The sequence below is a fragment of the Geotrypetes seraphini genome, chromosome 5 (genome assembly GCF_902459505.1).
Source record: "Geotrypetes seraphini chromosome 5, aGeoSer1.1, whole genome shotgun sequence".
Classification (NCBI taxonomy): domain Eukaryota; kingdom Metazoa; phylum Chordata; class Amphibia; order Gymnophiona; family Dermophiidae; genus Geotrypetes; species Geotrypetes seraphini.
Window position 1 is genome coordinate 24,636,267 of NC_047088.1, and position 18,707 is coordinate 24,654,973.

The window sequence follows — 18,707 nt, forward strand, 5'->3', positions numbered from 1 at the left end:
ACGGGTGGTAGACACCTGGAATGCGCTTCCCGGAGAGGTGATAAGACAGAGTACAATTCTGGGGTTCAAAAAGGGACTGGATGACTTCCTGGAAGCGAAGGGGATAACAGGGTACAGATAGAGGTTTACCTTACAGGACATTGAGCGAATAGGGTATGGACATTTTAGGTTAGGTAGGGAACACTTTCAGGTCATGGACCTGGAGGGCCGCCGCCAGGAGCGGACCTGGAGGGAGCGGACTGTCAGGCACGATGGACCCCTGGTCTGACCCGGCAGAGGCAATGCTTATGTTATGTTCTTATAAAATAGGTAAATCCTGAGCATTTTTATAGACACACTGTTAGAAAATTACCCAGATCATTTCTTTTTCAACACCTGAAGACAGTTTCTGGAGTGGGTTTTTTTCCACACATTTTTAATTAATTAATTAATTTATCCCCCCCTTTTTTTATAAAACCATAGCGTAGTTTTTAGCACCAGCTACATCAGTAACAGCTCCGACGTTCATAGAATTCCTATGAGCGTCGGCGCTGTCACTGCCATGGCCGGCGCTAAAATCCACACTGTGGTTTTGCAAAAAGGGGGGGGGGGTGGGAGAGGGTAATTTATTTATTTTGAGATGGTGAGCTTCATTTCCGCACTGAGGCTCAAAGTTTAGGAACGGTTGGGTTTTTATCTCTTTTGAGGCGTACACTCTGTGGCCATTAGACATCCAGATTTGATAATGCAAAATCTTAGCATTGGCTACAAGACTGTGAGGCTATGGATGTGTATTCATTACTCTGTACGTTATACTTTAGTGCATCTTTAAGCGTTAAAGAGGGAAGTTATCAACATGGGCTACTGTTCAGTTGGGTTATTTTACTACAAGTCTGGTTATTTTAGCATTGCAGTGAGACCCTGTGCTAAAATAACCCCCCCACACACCCCCCACACACACACATAGGTATTAACCTATGAATTAACATTCAAATTGCACCTCTTAACAAAGTTCTGATATTCAGCCAGCAGCAGTCAAAGTTTTTTTTCTGTTTTAATGCTGATAGTTGCTGGCTAAATTATCCACTGATATTCAATGCCGGACCATGAGTGAATAATTTTGGGTGGCCTGGCTGCTCAGTGCTTATCTAGGCCCAGCCAATATTCAGCCGGGGCCACTGAAGAGTTAGGTGGCCTTAGCTAAACATTGGGTCAGCCACATGAAGTCGCAACCCAATCCCTGGAGACCCTGATCTCCTTCCAGTCCTCACAATGTTCCCTCCCCAGCCAACATCACACTCTTCCCCCCCCCCACACCCCCTCCACACACCAGACCCCCCCCCCAGCTGATCCGTTTTTACCACTTTAGAGCCCTGATGAAAAAATTGACATAATCGTGAAACGTTGGCCATCGTCAGCAGAATACAGCAGGGATTGAGTCCCACTTCAGGTTTTGTCTGTACAAAGACGTGAAAGTGAGCAGATTCAGTAATCAGCAGAACTCAGTGGAGCGTCACACCTCCAAGTTAAGCTAAGCCTGCTTTTCATTTCATAATAGATATTTCATCTTGCTGAGATAGTGCTGAAAAACATATCGGCGTATTTGAACCTTGAAAGGTGTGCTATTCAAAGGGAGGGTTTTTTTAGCCAACGATAGAAGCATGAGGAGAGCCGATGAAAATGCTTAGTTCTCTCTCAAAGCTCCAGTACAAAGGTATGCCCTGTGGCTTCCGAGGCAATTTTTTCCCCTTTTAAAAGAAGCTCTTCTAAATGATTCACTGCCATTGAGGGTGAGGGAAATAATTAATATAGCACCCAGCTCATATTTAACTGGAGATTTTTCAGATTTATAGTGGTATTTATACTCCGGTTCCTCTATTTTTTGGTATAGTCATTTCTGTATGATACATACTCTGTTTCTGTTTTTCAGAGGACTGTTTAGATCCCATGTGCTCTGGCCATGGTGTCTGTGTTCAAGGAAAATGTCACTGTTCTACCAGCTGGGGAGGAGTGAATTGCGAGACGACTCTGCCGACGTGTCAAGAGCAATGTTCAGGACACGGCAGCGTTCTTTTGGACAGCGGAGTATGTGTCTGTGAGCCCAACTGGACTGGCTTGGACTGTTCAACAGGTGAGGCAATACTTAGGGCTCCTTTTACGAAGCTGCAATAGTGGTTTTAGCGTGCGCTTGGCGCACGCAGAAATTCCGCGCGCACAGGACGCTAACGCCAGCATTGTCTCAGAAAAAGGTGTGTGAGGGGGGGTAAGTTAATAATGGGCAAAAATAGGACTGCTAGTTATGCAGTCGTATTTTCCCGCTAAACTTAGCTGGCCAGTGCTGAATATTCGTTGCTAGCCGCCAATGGTAAATATTCAGTGGATGTAACCAACTATCTTCCACTGAATATTAGCAGTTAGCTGGCTAAACGCAATTTAATCAGTGCACAATTCTTACCTAATTTTAGGTGTATTGTATAGAATTTCTCTTTCATACCTTTTCCAAAACAACAGAGGCATATTATAGTGCATGACCTACTAAACCCCCTTAGGACTCTGGAGCTAAATGAAGGAAACTTTTGTAATTACAGAATGTTGACTAGAACCAAGTCTGGACTGAGACATAAGCGTCACAGGCAACTGCCTAGGGCAGCTACTGTTAAGGGCCAAGCACTCAGAGCAAAAAAAGCCATCTCCCATTTGCTTTAGGTCCATCCATTGATGCCACTTCAGGGAGACACCTTCATGGCACTGTAACCCAACACTCCCACCCGTACTTTCCAGGCTCCAGTGGGAGGTCCTTAAGGTCTCTGGGTGCCTGCCTCACTTTTCAGTCCTGCCGTTGGGCGCCAATATTTTAAATCTAGCCCTGGACTATGGTAGAAATATCCATGCTACCATTATGTTTGCAGTATACAAACAGTTGCCTCCTCTACTTTCTAAGATATTCAGACTCACTAGATTGATTAATAAAGCTAATTAAATTTTGCCTTCTTACTGATCCTCTGCACTATCAATTTGAATTATATCAACAAGCTATGGAACAGTGACATTATTTTTATACCACATTCAGGAAAAGGGTGATCCGTTATGCATGCACACACCCAGAATTCCCTTAGTTAAACAAAATTCTGACATTACCGGGTGAGCAGTTTACCAATTTCTGGGGCTTCACAGGTATTTCTAACAAATAAGCTTGTATAAATATGGTTTACAGATGTGGAAGTGCAAGCTTCCGGTTTTGTCAACAGCATCCTCAGAAATAATTTTTTAAACTTCCTGGGCACTGTCTTTTGTTTTGCTATATACTAGAGCACATTAACAGCTGTAAATTGGCATGTGTACAGTTGAGTTCCCAGAGCCATCAGAAAGATACAAATTTATTTTTATTTTTTAAAAGATTCAAAATAAGCAAGGCTGCATTCCATAGTCAGAGATAAGTTGATATGAAATGCTGTTGAAATTATACTTTAAGCTGAAACAAGTCACCTTTATAGGTGAAAGGGTATACATATTTCCTGACGTCTCGAAATGGACACAATCCAGGAGGAAAGAATTTTTGCAATATCGTCCTAAAGTTATTTCAATGGGGGCAATTTTTCAGTTAAGATTTCCCTGTAAATGTTTTATTACCTATCAAGGGAATAAATATATATTTTTTGAGCCTGCCCAATTAGGTTTTTTCCTAGAGAGTAAAGGGATTTCATTGCAGCCAGAATGAATCAAGTGATTTAGTGCGGAATTTAGTTTAATAGTAGGTTAATATCTTAGTACTGCTATTTTCTTTATGTTTTTCTTAAGTGTATCCCTTCTCCCCAGGGGGTTTTCCTTTATGTCTTGCTTTCCTCCCCATTTGAGGACTATAATAATGAGTATATTGCCTGTATATAGTTTTCAGTCTGTATTGACTAATGTATTTCAGTATTTCTCTGTACCATTTTTATTGGTTGTACAAAAATTATAAATATAAAATAAAAAATAAAAAGTTGATATGAAATTAAACCTAAGAAATACTCGGCTTGAAGAAATAAATGAGGGAAAAAAGCTGATGGCAATTGAAACCCTCTCCAAATTTAGAGGATTATAAATGAAAGTTGTCAGCCGTTCTGTTTTGGCAAGAGAACTCAAGTGTGCATTCAGAAAGGGGGGATCTAGACAACGGCAAATTGCCCTTGAAAATCAGCCTAATCCCATATTATTCTGCGTGTTAAACTGCAGTTCTTTTCATCTACGTCCTTGGTTTATGGGGATGGTTTTCATCTCCCTCCAGCTGCAGTTTTTAATAAGATCTCATCCCCCCTGTGCGCGTCTGAGCATTCGTTTCCTTCGATGTCCTTGTCTTTTCTAGTGAGAATGATTAACGGTCTTAATTTTGTATGATTACCCTCATTTTTGCTTTTTTAATATTAAAAGTTCACTTGGCACATCATTCTGATTGTATTACCACTTAAAGATTTAGGTTTCACTTTCTGCATTATGGGCTTAACATCAAGGAGCAGAGCTTTAAAACTGAAAGAAAGACGAGCTTCAAAATAGTTCCTGTTATCATTTGAAGCTAAAATAATCAGATATCTGGATATTCTATTTTTCTTCATGATTAAAAATTGATACGTATGTCAGTGGTGTTTATGTGCCTGGCAGCCATTCTTTGCAAGCATGGGTCAAATGCAGAGTGCAGGGGAATTGTAGCTCCGCCAGCATCATCTTCAATTTGGTGGTCAACTGAGCATGACCAATTGAGCATCTCTTCAGCCCTTGGAGACAACTTTGGCTGTTTTTCAAAGCACATAGACTTTAAAAAGTTGCATATGCCTTGAGGGGGGAAGTCTAAAGAAATCAGAAAAACCCGAAAAAATTGGAAGGTAAATAGACAAATCCAACAGCAAAAAAACCTCCCAAACCCCAAGAAAAGGAACTAGACAAAGGAGAGAGACAAAAGCAGAGACTAAATTCACCAACCTATCAATGATGTTTAAGATGTAAGTAGATTAAACAGGAGAGCCCTCAGTAACACAGCCAACCACCGGAGAACCAGTGGAGAAGGCTGTCACGTGGCTTACACCCAAACGAGTGTTAACTGTGAAACATCCCCGGGCTCTACTCCGTATTTTTTATAATAAAGTGCACCCAACAGTGCTAAGTGTGAAAAAAGATATACATAGATCAAAAAAACACACTTTACCATTCACTACGATTGTCTCTGCCCCTTGTCCAGGGGGCCAAAAACGTCCAAGTCCAGCCAAGCAAAAAACAACAGGGAAGTACTTAGCTTCTCCGTGAAGACAAACAGCCAGCAAAGATATTCTTCGTCCAACGGGACTCCGTTTCGGGGGTGCACACCCCCTTCTTCAGGAACAGCTGGGCTGCGCTGTGACCATCCAAATCATCCGGCACAGCAAGGATGGACAAAGCAGGAAATGGCAGGAATTATTGATAGGTTTGGTGAATGTAGTTGAGCCGTCTCTGCTTTTGTCTCTCTCCCTTGTCTAGTTCCTTTTCTTGGGGTTTGGGAGGTTTTTTTTTTGCTGTTGAGGGGGGAAGTGACATCACTGATATGGTTGGTCACTCTAAAGTGAAGCTCTGTCAGGGCAGCGCTAAATTTATGCTATAAAACCTTCTTTGAGCACTCTTACCTACTCAGAATAGTGACAGACTTCCCTCTCAGCGACGCAGTGTCCACGAGGTGGCAAAGCTAGAATGGGTTCGTTCAAAATATTCCTGTACGTATCCCAAGATAGAGGCACAGCTGGACTCCATGGAGGCATAAGGTCAGGATGCTGAGGTGGGCCATGGTGGAGCCCTGAATGGTGGTCTCAAGGCACCGTCAAACTGCAATCTATTGAGGCTGCTTGTCAATCTTAAGATTGTGGTGCATACCATCAGATTGGCTATTAGACCTGCGATAGCTAAGATCAAACAAGATCTCAATGAGATCGCCAAGCTGCAAGACGAGGTAAAAGCGCCATCAGTTTTTTTTTCCCCTCAATTATTTCTGCAAACTGAGTATTTCTTAGGTTTAATTTTCTTATCAACTTACCTCTGACTATGGAATGGAGCCTTGCTTATTTTGTGATAAAAAAAAAAGTTAGATGATACTTGCCAAAAGATAGACACTTTGCAGAAAAGAGAACTGGAAATCTGGAATAAACTTGAAGGCCTGGAGACTCACTTTCAGAGGATGTAATCTTTACCTCTGGGACATTCCGGAAAAAGAAGTGTTCCATGACTCTCTGAGAGTTCCTCGTGACACATGCTTAGACTTACTACAACAAGCCGAGGGTGATGACTCGGTTTCCACAGTTTTTATTGAGGGCATAACGTAGAGCATTACAGAAACCTATTGATAATAAACAAAGGGACATTATGCTTTGTCTCAATAGCTTTTCAATCAAGAAGGACATTTTTTATGCTTGTAGGAAACTGGTGAATTACAAATGGAAATGGATATGGGTGGAAGTCTTCCAGCACCTCTTGTTTGTGACACTGAAATGGAGAAACATAAAAACACGATGGCAGATAAAGGCCAAATGGCCCATCCAGTCTGCCCATTCACAGTAACCATGATCTCTTTCTCTCTCTGAGAGATCCCTGTCCCTATCCCAGGCCCTCTTGAATTCAGACACAGTTTCTGTTTCCACCACCTCTTCCGGGAGACATCTACCACCCTTTCCGTAAAAAAGTATTTCCTCAGATTACTCCGGAGCCCATCACCTCTTAACTTCATCCTATGCCCTCTCATTGCAGAGTTTTCTTTCAAATGAAAGAGACTCAACTCATGCATTTATATTATGAAGGTATTTCAATGACTCTATCATATCTCCTCTCTCCCGCCTTTCCTCCAAAGTATACAGATTGAGATCTTTAAGTCTGTCCCCATACGCCTTATGACGAAGACCACATGCCATTTTAGTAGCCTTCCTCTGGACCGACTCCATCCTTTTTATATCTTTTTGAAGGTGCGGCCTCCAGAATTGTACACAATATTCTAAATGTGATCTCACCAAAATGTTATAAAGGGGCATCAATACCTCCTTTTTTCTACTGGCCATACCTCTTCCTATGCATCCTAGCATCATTCTAGTTTTCGCCACCACCTTTTCAACCTGTATGGCCATCTTAAGATCTTAAACCCCAAAGAAAAAATCTCCCAAAAATAAAAATGTATAATAATAACGAAGTGCTCAGTATGATATACCTAACAGGCCAACAAAGGTATATTTATAACATCATAGCACCAGTCCTGCCTGAACACCTCTGTTATCCAGATACTTTCTATAAATATCAAAAACAGAAGCTGAGTAACACCAAAAATAGAAAAAAGCAAAACTTATCTCAGTCTCCGTTGAATTGAGATTTATTCAGTCAGGCTAGTGCACCAAAGTTGCTGGATTTGCTATTTCCAACCCCAGGTGTCCAAAAAAACATGAAATCGTGAAGTCACACAACAAAAGTCCTTATAAGATCCATAAAATGTTCCTCTCCTCTACACGATATGTGTTTCACACCCTAGCTTCTTCAGGAGGAGGGATCAAATCCTGAGGAAAAGCATACTGAAGATAAATTTCCAGTCAAAAAGCATAAATGCAAACTGTAATCAAACAATAAATCAATATAAAGGCAGCTACCGAGAAGGAAAACTATCGGTTCCACAGCCGTCTACGCAACAGCAGACATTTTGAAAGATAGCATGTGGTATGCAACAGCAACCGCTTTATACTGGAGCAGGGACAGACAAACCCCGCCTTCTCATAATACCGTCCACCTTAAGATCATCACATACTGTACAATCACACCCAAGTCCTGCTCTTCCGGCGTGCACATAAGTTCTTTACCCCCTACCCACACAGATCAGGTCGCTAGACTCACTAATTACCTTCCCCAGAGCAGTAAAGACCTTCCTCTTCCGCCAATCGAGCCATCAATGACTGCTTCCTCAATATGCTTCTCCAAGTACTCTTTGCTTTGAACAGTCTGGTCTCTAGAATAAGCTCTGTTATTGTCTACTGTAACCTATTTGTTGTCATGACTAGTCTGTTTTCAAATGATTGTGAATGTCTACTTGTAACTCGTTCTGAGCTTCTGGGAGAATGGGATAAAAATCAAAATAAATAAATAAATAAAGTGTATCGCTCCCTCTGGTTTTTGCAGCCCAAATTCATGACCTTGCATTTTTTAGCATTAAATTTTAGCTGCCAAATTTCAGACCATTCTTCAGACCAGGTCTTTCTTCATGTTATTAACACCATCCGGCGTATCTACTCTATTGCAGATTTTCGTATCATCCGCAAAGAGGCAAATCTTATCCAACAACCCTTCAGTAATATGATTTATAAAAATGTAAAAAGAATAGGCCCAAGAACAGAACCTTGAGGCACACAACTGATAACATCCCTTTCCTCAGAGTGATCTCCATTGATCACTACCCTCTGTCACCTTCCACTCAACCAGTTTTTGACCCAGCCTGTCACTTTGGGACCCATCCCGAGGGCACTCAGTTTATTTATTAGACGTCTCTGTGGAACATTGTCAAAAGCTTTGCTAAAATCTAAATACACCACATCTAGCGCACATTCTCTATCCAATTCTCTGGTCACCCAGTCAAAGAAATTGATTAGATATGTCTGACAAGACCTACCTCTAGTGAATCCATGTTGCCTCCAGTCCTGTAATCCACAGGATTACAGAAACTTGACCATTCTCTGTTTTAAAAGCGTTTCCATTAATTTGCTTACCACAGAAGTCAGACTTACCGGCCTGTAATTCCCTACTTCTTCCTTACTTCCACTTTTGTGGAGAGGGACCACATCCACCCTTCGCCAGTCCTCCGGTACCACTCCTGACTCTAGAGACTCATTGAAAAGGTCAGTCAACGGAGCTACCAGAACTTCCCTAAGTTCCTTCAGCACCCTCGGATGTACACTATCTGGCCCCATCGCTTTGTCTACCTTTATTTTAGCTAGTTCCATATGAACACAACCCTCTGAAAATCGATCAGGGTCTATTACTCCTCCATCCCTATTGACGTTTGTCTTCTGCGGTCCCGCTCCCGGCACTTCAGCTGTGAACACAGAACAGAAATATTTGTTAAGCAATTCGGCCTTTTCTTTATCAGCTTCTACATATTCCGACCCGTCACTTGTGAGTCTCACAATGCCACTTTTGCACTTCTTTCTATCACTAAGTCAGCTATTTTTTCTTCCATTTGCAAAGAGCTTCAAGGAGTCACCCATTACCCCTGATAGCAAGGGCACCATGACCACTGGCTGTGTACCTGTTTGCATTGGCCTAAACTGTGGGGAGGGCAGCAAAGAGAGCCTGGGCTGCATTAAAAGCTTTGGCAGCAAAGAACTTGCCTGAGGAGGTGTGTGAATTGTCCGGGCCTCTTGCTGCATCAAAATCACCTGTGCAGTGGCAGCGGATCCATAGGGCCCGAGACACATTCACGTCAAATGAAGTGACTGTTTTTATTCCTCTTGACCAATTTTTTGCATTTCAGAGAGAGAAATCGAGTTTATCTGAAGGATGTTGAAATTGCGATTGGATGCTTTGGTATGAATGTTTAGTGGTGGCAGTGGCGTACCAAGGGGGGGGTGGGGGGGGGGCGGTCCGCCCCGGGTACCAAGCCCTGAGGGGGTGCTCCCGGTCCGGTCCAGTTACCCCCCCCCCTGCGCCGGGTGTCGCGTCTGGAAACAGCCTGCAGCAAGATCGCGATGCCAGAGATCTTTGCCTGCTTCGACTGTTTCCTCCGCCACGGTCCTGCCCCTCCTCTGATGTCAGAGGAGGGGCGGGACCGCGGCGGAGGAAACAGCCGAAGCAGGCAAAGATCTCTGGCATCGCGCGATCTTGTTGCAGGCTGTTTCCCCAGGGCAGTAGCGTACCAAGGGGGGCGAGGGGGAGGTCCATCCCGGGTGCCGCCTTAGGGGGGGGTGCACAGCTGGCCCGGTCCCTATCGCGCTCCTACCCTCCCAGCGAAAGCAGCATCGGCGCCATTATCGAAAAAGGTAATGGCGCCAGGCCTTGGAGCACCAAGGCAGACCGCTTCTCCCCCCTCCCAGCCGAAACCCCGCTGACCATCCTATCTCTCTCCCCCCCCCCCCAAGTGAACCTTTCTGACCCTCCCAGCGAAAGCAGCAAACCTCCCTCCAGTAGCGTCGGCTTTATCCTCCCTCTGCCGCATCACTGATGACGTCATCAGTAACGCGGCAGAGGGAGGAGAAAGCCGCGAAGGAGGTTTGCTGCTCTCGCTGGGAAGGTCGGAAAGGTTCACGGGGGGGGGGAGATAGGAGGGTCAGCGGGGGTTCGGCTGGGAGGGGGGAGAAGCGGACTGCCTCGGTGCTCCATTACCTTTTTCGGGCAGCAGCAGCGTTTACAATTCGCTGCTGTTGCCGGCTTCAGGCCTTGTTCTCTGCCGGGTCCTGCCTACTTCCAGTTTTCATGAAGACAGGACCCGACAGAGAGGAAGGCCTGAAGCGGGCAACATCAGTGAATTGTGAATGCTGCTGCTGCCCGATGAAGTTCAGGACATCAGGACATCGGGGAAGGAGCAGGGAGAAATCGGCTGCTGGCTTGGGGGTGAGGGTAGGGAAAGAATCGTGGAAGTGGAGAAATCGGCACGATGGCTTTGTGCAGGCTAGGGGGAGAGAGAAAGAAAGGAAAAAATAAAGAGGGGGGGCCAGTGGGAGAGAGAAAGAAAGGCAGAAAGAAAGAGGGGGACCAAGGGGAGAGAAAGAAAGGCAGAAATAAAGAGGGGGACCAAGGGGAGAGAAAGAAAGGCAGAAATAAAGAGGGGGTCAAGGGGGAGAGAAAGAAAGGCAGAAAGAAAGAGGAGGGCCAGGGGGAGAGAGAAAGAAAGGCAGAAAGAAAGAGGAGGGCCAGGGGGAGAGAGAAAGAAAGGCAGAAAGAAAGAGGGGGACCAAGGGGGAGAGAAAGAAAGGCAGAAAGAAAGAGGGGGGCCAGGAGGAGAGAGAAAGAAAGGCAGAAATAAAGAGGGGAGCCAGGGGGAGAGAGAAAGAAGAAGGATCAGAAGAAGGACCAGAGACTCATGAAATCACCAGACAAAAAAGTAGGAAAAATGATTTTATTTTCAACTTACTGATCAAAATGTGTCCGTTTTGAAAATTTATATCTTCTGTCTATATTTTGCACTATGGCCCCCTTTTACTAAACCGCAATAGAGTTTTTTAGCGCAGGGAGCCTATGAGCGTCGAGAGCAGCGTGGGGCATTCAGCGCAGCTCCCTACGCTAAAAACTGCTATCACAGTTTAGTAAAAAGGGAGGGGGAATATTTGTCTATTTTTGTATAGTTGTTACTGAGGTGACATTGCATAAAGTCATCTGCCTTGACCTCTTTGAAAACCCGCGGAATATAAATGATAATTAACATTTTCTCTGCGTACAGCGTGCTTTGTGTTTTTAAAATTTTATTGTTGGTAGATCATTTTGACTTGGCCACAAAGGTAAGGGGGAGGGAGGGAGGGGAACTGCTGAAAGACATCTAATAATCCTTGCAGGCTTGACTGCAGGGAATTATTTTTGTAAAATCATGTTTTGTTATGTGACTGGCATTATCTAGACTTTAATTTCTATGAATGAATAGAATGAAAATGATATAAAATTACTTGCTTGTTTTTATGTGCGTGCGCTGAAGGAAAGTGGAGAGAGAGTGGGCTGAGGATGCTGAAGGGAAATGGGGAAGAGAGTGGGGAGAAGACGCTGATTTATAAATTGACAATTGTACAGAATATTGTTTCTTTTTATACTTTAATATAAACAATTCAAGGCTTGTGTGGATGGAATCAGGTGGTTTGCGGGGATGGGGACCGAGCTTACGGGGATTAGTCCAATAAAATTATATTTTTTTATATCTCATTATTTGTTTTATTTTTATTTGTTAATTTATAAAGTGGTGATTGTTATGTATCAGTTTTTTCAAATTTACATCTACTGTCTTTATATTTTGCACTGTATTAGAGGACATGTGTTACTGTTTTTTGTGGTGTTGCATTGTATCCAGGGTCTGGTTTCTTGGCGGATCAGTTTAACTTTTGTCTACATATTTCTATTTTTAGTTTGTGATTATTCCATTTTGGGCGAGGGTGTATCTCTGTTCTGTGTGTATGAAAAAGACATAGTTTTCAGTTGGCATTGACTACAGGACCAATTGACTGTGCGGGATCTGGCTTGTTTAGTTTTACAATGTATGTGTTGGTGTTCTAGTGCTCACTGCAATGTTTAAGATGCAGCCTTTTCCTAGGTACACTCTTGTGGTGCGATATGTAGATTGGTACTAAAAATCATATTTTTCATATAGATGGGGGGGGTGTCAAAAAATGATGGGCCCTGGGTGCCACATACCCTAAGTACGCCACTGCCTGCAACTACTCCATATGTACTTCTAATGTCATGACAATTTAGACATAATTTATGTTTTGTTATGTTTGGAATAATGGTTACATATATGAGGTTCAATAAAAGAAAATTTTCACTGCCTGTTTCTATTCTGACCATTTATTCCATTTCATGGTTATTGCAAAAAAAAAAAAAAAAAAAATTTTTTTACATGGGGGGGGGGGGGGTGTCAAAAAATGATGGGCCCCGGGTGCCACATACCCTAGGTACGCCACTGAGTGGTGGTAGTTTTAACTATGGGGGATTTGGGTGAATGTGGGGTTTAGATTATGGGATGGAGGAATAGGCATGATACCTGAGGGAACTGGTGTTATAAGTTTTAGGGCAGCCATCCTAGGGTGAAGTTATCCATCTCTGCCAATTACCCTAGCTGGTATCAAAAGTTACACTGGCTTCCTGTGGAAGCGAGGATTATTTTCAAATTTGCCTGCCTATGTTACAAAACAATATTTGGTCTGGCTCCAATTATCTGTTGCAACAGTTTGTGCTGCCTGAAATTAATCGTAGAACCCGTAATATTACATTGTTCACTTTTCTGTCCTTAAAAGGTTGTACGTGTAAAAGATTTCTGGAAAGGACATTAGCCTCTCAAGCGGGTAAATGGAATGGGAATGTAAGTGGTTTGTTTATGTCCTCTTTCTCTTATCAAGATTTTGGAAAATCACTAAAAGCATCTATTTGGCAAATTTGTACAATAACTTATTTATCACAACGATGATAGTGTTGATATTATCTCATTGTATTATCACTGTGCTTGTACAGTTTCTCTCGCTGTTAACTGCATTGAACTGTGAGGTATTTGCGGTCTACAAATAAAGTTATTATTATTATTATAGTTTCTATTAATTTATTTCAAATCCACTCTGGCTGTCTGGTGACCTTGTAGCATTCACAGGACCATAATAAAAACCTGACCGTGAGAAGCGCCTTATGCGCCGTGTCCAGCATATTTATTTTGCCTCCTTATATCTATAACATGGCTGGGTAAATAAAGTTATACCCAGTAGTGAATGAGTGATCATTTTCTGTAGTATCAATTTCCACAGCTTTGGCCCCTAAAATGAAATAACTCTTTGTATGTTTACCATCACCAGCCCAGACTCATAAGGTTCTTATTGATTAAATTTAACACTGTAAAAAAATACCAAACAAAAAATGCAGTTTGTGCCACAGTAAAATCAATATGTTTTTATATACATATTATATATACAAATTGGATTTGGATCAGAAAGAGAATATTCCTTTTTAATGTTAGAAATGAAATTTCAAAAAAAAAAAGAAAAGAAATCTGTTAAAGCTGGAAAAAATAGCTTACTGCTCCTAATATTTTCCTGGCCCATTAACCCTGTGGAGACTCAAGTGTCTGTAGCAATTTTACTTCCTTGTGGTAATCACTAGTATAGAAATAATACTTATTTGGTTTTGCCAGTATAGGTCTCTATTAAGGTCCATATTCTATATTGGAAATATCTACTAAAATGCTACCAGGCCTGCGACACAGATCCTACAGAGAGGCTTAAAAAAAAAAAGGTCACATCGGGGCCAGTTCAACCATTAGGCAAGGCTAGGCAGTTGCCTAGGACGGCACCTTCTAAAGAGGCAGCAAAAAGCAGCTGCAGCTAGGGGTGCTTGCAGTCTCTTAGTGCAGGAATTTAACGCTGGATGAGCCAGCTGAAGATCGTGAAGACAGGGGGGGGTAAGGGAAGGGTTAAAAATAGGATTAGGAATTGGTTATTGGATTAGGAATTGGTTATCAGATAGAAAACAGAGGGTAGGGTTAAATGGTCATTTTTCTCAATGGAGGAGAGGCGCTATTTAACTTATTTATAAATGATCTGGAAATTGGAACGACGAGTCAGGTGATTTAATTTGCTGATGACACTGAACTTTTCAAAGTTGTTAAGACGCATGCTGATTGTGAAAAACTGCAGACGGACCTTAGGAAATGGGAAGACTGGGCGTCCAAGAGGCAGAGGAAATTTACTGCAAAGTGATTCACATTGGGAAGAATAACCTGAATCACAGTTACCGGATGCTAGGGTCCACCAAGAAAAGGATCTGGGTGTCATTGTAGGCAATACGTTGAAACTTTCCACCCAATGTGCGGCGGCGGCCAAGAAAGCAAACAGGATGCTAGGAATTATTAAAAAAGGGACGGTTAACAAGACTAAGAATGTGATAATGCCCCTGTATCGCTCCATGGTGCGACCTCATCTGGAGTATTGAGTTCAATTCTGGTCTCCTTATCTCAAGAAAGATAGAGTGGCATTAGAAAAGGTTCAAAGAAGAGCGACCAAGATGGTAAAGTGGATGGAACTCCTCTCGTATGAGGAAAGACTAAGGGGTCCTTTTCCAAAGGTGCGGTAGCGGTTTAACGTGCGAGGTGTTAGGATTTTAGGCTGCCGTGGGGGTTAGAGCGTGATGAAATGTCCGACGCGCTAACCCCCGTAGCGCGCCTCGATAAAAGGAGCCCTAAAATAGGGCTCTTCACCTTGGAAAAGATATGGCTGAGGTAAGATAGGATTGAAGTCTACAGAATCCTGAGTGGAGTAGAATGGGTACAAGTGGATCGATTTTTCACTCCGTCAAAAATTACAAAGACTAGGGGACATGCGATGAAGTTACAGGGAAATACTTTTAAAACCAATAGGAGGAAAAAAATTGTAGAGAATAGTTAAGCTCTGGAACGCGTTGCTAGAGGTTGTGGTAAGAGCGGATAGCGTAGCTGGTTTTAAGAAAGGTTTGGACATGTTCCTGGAGGAAAAGTCCATAGCCTGTTATTGAGAAAGACATGGGGGAAGCCACTGTTTGCCCTGTATTGGTAGCATGGAATATTGCTACTCCTTGGGTTCTGGCCAGGTACTAGTGATCTGGATTAGCCACTGTGAGAATGGGCTACTGGGCTTGATGGACCATTGGTCTGACCCAGTACGGCTATTCTTATGTTCTTATTTATCAGGGGGGAAGGTGGACTGAACAAAAAAGTTGGTAGGAATGGGAAATAGATGGAGGGAGAATGAAGGGAAAGGAACAAATGGGTAGAGGGGAAGCTGAGGGATGTTAGGACTGTGGGAGGGGGGTTTAGTGACTGGATAGTTTCTGAGGAGAATTAGTGGGTTTCTAGTAGTCTGGTGAAGGAGGGAGTGCGGGAGTGTATAGGTGTGGGGTTCAGTAGCTGCAGGGCCCAGGAGGTGAAGGACTGAGAGATCCTGGATGCCGAAGCAGCTAAGTTGTTCTCTTTTTTTGCTGTGTTCCACGCTGAATACTGGACTACTTTGCTACAGTGCTGATTTACCCATTTTTTCACAACTGAGGGCTGTGTGTCCCAGTGTGTTTTGTAACGTCTCCCTGCAGGCTACCATAGAGCTTTTTCTACTGGTTCTATATTTTGGAGTACAGGGTTAGCCTTGAAAGGTGGAGTTTTTTGCCAGATGAAGCTGAACTGAGGCCTTTTCTCCACCTTTCTTTCTTTTCTTTTTCCCTGTTGCCACCTGTTGTGTGATTGGCTTGTGGGTGTGTGAAATTAAAGCCTGTTAGTGTTGCAGAGGGGAGGTTTGTTGTCCATAAGGGGTTCTGATTTAGAGGTAAAATAATTGGAGTTTAACTGACCCTTTTCCTGAGAGTATATGTATTAGTAGGAAAATTGTTCCCATCCTTCTCCTCTCCCCTTTCCTGTTCAGTTGGGGGGCAGGGGGTATTTGTGGTGGGTTGGCAGGGGGTTAGGGTTTGTCACAGTTTTGTTGTCAGAAAATTATACGTTTGGGGGGGTAATTTTTTGGATCAGTGTGGCTATGAATAACAATTTGGTGACTGGTTTTTGAGCTGCTCGTGTGCGACACCGCCATGGGTGGCAGCAGGACTCTGCGAGGCTTGCGAGGAATGGGGACTGGGGAAAGGATGAGAAATTTTGTGAGAAGAGCTAGTTTGAGATTGTTAAGCTACACTGAATTGCTCGATATTTGACAATTTTGTAATTTAATTAAACTGGTGTGGAAAAACAACAATAAAGCTGCAGCCCATCTTTTGCCACTACATGTTGTGGTTGTGTTGTATTTGATGTGTTTAATCTGAGCAATGTGCGAATTCCAGCGTTAAAGCAAAGCAATAGTCCTGACAGATACACAAACCCAAAAGAACCAATAGGCACATAATTCTAACTGCAAAAAAGTTTTAAAGCATGAAGTTCAATAATGTGTTTTTATAGAATTGCTAATCCATTCTGTGCCAACCATATAAATTTAGGTATAGCGTGAAAACATGGAGCAGCTGAAACCTGCTGGTGTCAATAAGAAGTAGATAATGAATATAAATTATGATGTCATCTTCATAAAAAAAGCACTCAAGCTCCTTATGACATCACATCCTAGCTGTATATATAAGCAATGAGAAATGTAAAGTATTACATGTGGGAATCAGAAACTTGAGGTACAACTATACGATGGGAGGGATATTATTGAATGAGAGTACCCAAGAAAGGGACTTGGGGGTAATGGTGGACATGACAATGAAGCCGACGGCACAGTGCGCAGCGGCCGCTAAGAAAGTGAATAGAATGCTAGGTATAATCAAGAAGGGTATTACAACCAGAACGAAATAAATTATCCTGCCATTGTATCGGGCGATGGTGCGCCCGCATCTGGAGTACTGCGTCCAATATTGGTCGCCGTACCTTAAGAAGGATATACTCAAGAGGGTTCAGAGAAGAGCGACACATCTGATAAAAGGGATGGAAAACCTCTCATACGCTGAGAGATTGGAGAAGCTGGGTCTCTATTCCCTGGAGAAGAGGAGACTTAGAGGGGATATGATAGAGACTTACAAGATCATGAAGGGCATAGAGAGAGTAGAGAGGGACAGAAAGAGAGAAAGGGAGACAGAGAGAAATAGAGAGAGAGAGAGAGAAAGGGAGAGTCACAGAAATAGAGAGAGAGAGAGAGAAAGAAAGGGAGAGAGAAAGAGAGAGAGATAGATAGAGAAAGATTGGAGAAACTGAGACTCTTTTCTCTGGAGGAGAGGAGACCTAGAGGGGATCTGATAGAGACTTACAAGATCATGAAGGGCATAGAGAGAGTAGAGAGGGACAGATTCTTCAAACTTTCAAATAATAAAAGAAAAAGAGGGCATTCAGAAAAGTTGAAAGGGGACAGATTCAAAACGAATGCCAGGAAGTTCTTCTTTACCCAACGTGTGGTGGACACCTGGAACGCACTTCCAGAGGACGTAATAGGGCAGAGTACGGTACTGAGGTTTAAGAAAGGATTGGACAATTTCCTGCTGGAAAAGGGTATAGAGGGGTATAGATAGCGGATTACTGCACAGGTCCTGGACCTGTTTGGCCGCCGCGTGTGCGGACTGCTGGGCACGATGGACCTCAGGTCTGACCCAGCGGAGGCATTGCTTATGCTTATGTTATGTTCTTATGTTCTGATGATACAGATCTCTGAAGCTCCCCATATTCTTTTTCTCTTTTTTATTTAAATCTTTATTAGTTTTCAATTATTAACAGTGCAATACATTGAATTTAAACATAAATGAATCAAACAAAAGCACTTTAAATATACAAATAATTCAACAACAAACATTTTCATACATCCCCTCCCCTTAACTAATGAAAATAAAACCACATGTATAATTTCAATAAAATAGATATAATGAATAATAATTATAATGTATTCCCATCTCCCTCCCTCCCACCCTGGATGTGTAAGGAGGACAAATAAAAAGGTACATGACAACTATTGTGACTCAATAAATGATGTCAATGGGCTCCACACCCTTTCAGATGCACTACTATATCCTAAAATTTCAGCATTCATTCTTTCATTTTTGTAGCTAGAACATAGGTTTGCCCATATTTTTTTTCCTAAATAAAGTGAATGCCCCCCTCTCATTTGTTGGGTGTGCCCTGTCAGGTGCAATGCAAAACATGAAAGCACAATATCATCAGTTCCCAACTTACACAATCATAATAAATTCTGTTGAATAACATAGACAAATTCAGACGAAATATCTATAAAGACTAGTAAATACGTTGTACCTTTTTCTAACCCTCATCAATTAGGTGTCAAATAATGAGGCCAAAGAAGTCTCTGTACTGTGGCCTTTACAAAACCTGTTTTATTGTCTGAGCATTCAAAAACTCTTACATAGATAGAAACATGATGGCAGATAAAGGCTAAATGGCCCATCCAGTCTGCCCATCTGTAGTAACCATTATCTCTTCCTCTCTCTAAGAGATCCTACATGCCTATCCCAGGCTTTCTTGAATTCAGACACAGCCTCTGTCTCCACCACCTCTTCCAGGAGACTGTTCCATGCATCTA

The 18,707-nt window shown here is 42.6% G+C and overlaps 1 protein-coding gene across 1 annotated transcript in view; it reads left to right on the forward strand.

The window, feature by feature from the left end:
* The window catches only part of TENM1 (teneurin transmembrane protein 1), a 698,125-nt gene that overhangs the window by 343,727 nt on the left and 335,691 nt on the right, over positions 1 to 18,707 (forward strand). Inside the window, exon 11 of the mRNA XM_033947005.1 lies at positions 1,910 to 2,110. Within this exon, the coding sequence (XP_033802896.1) occupies positions 1,910 to 2,110 (201 nt within the window). The remainder of the gene's footprint in view (positions 1 to 1,909; positions 2,111 to 18,707) is intronic.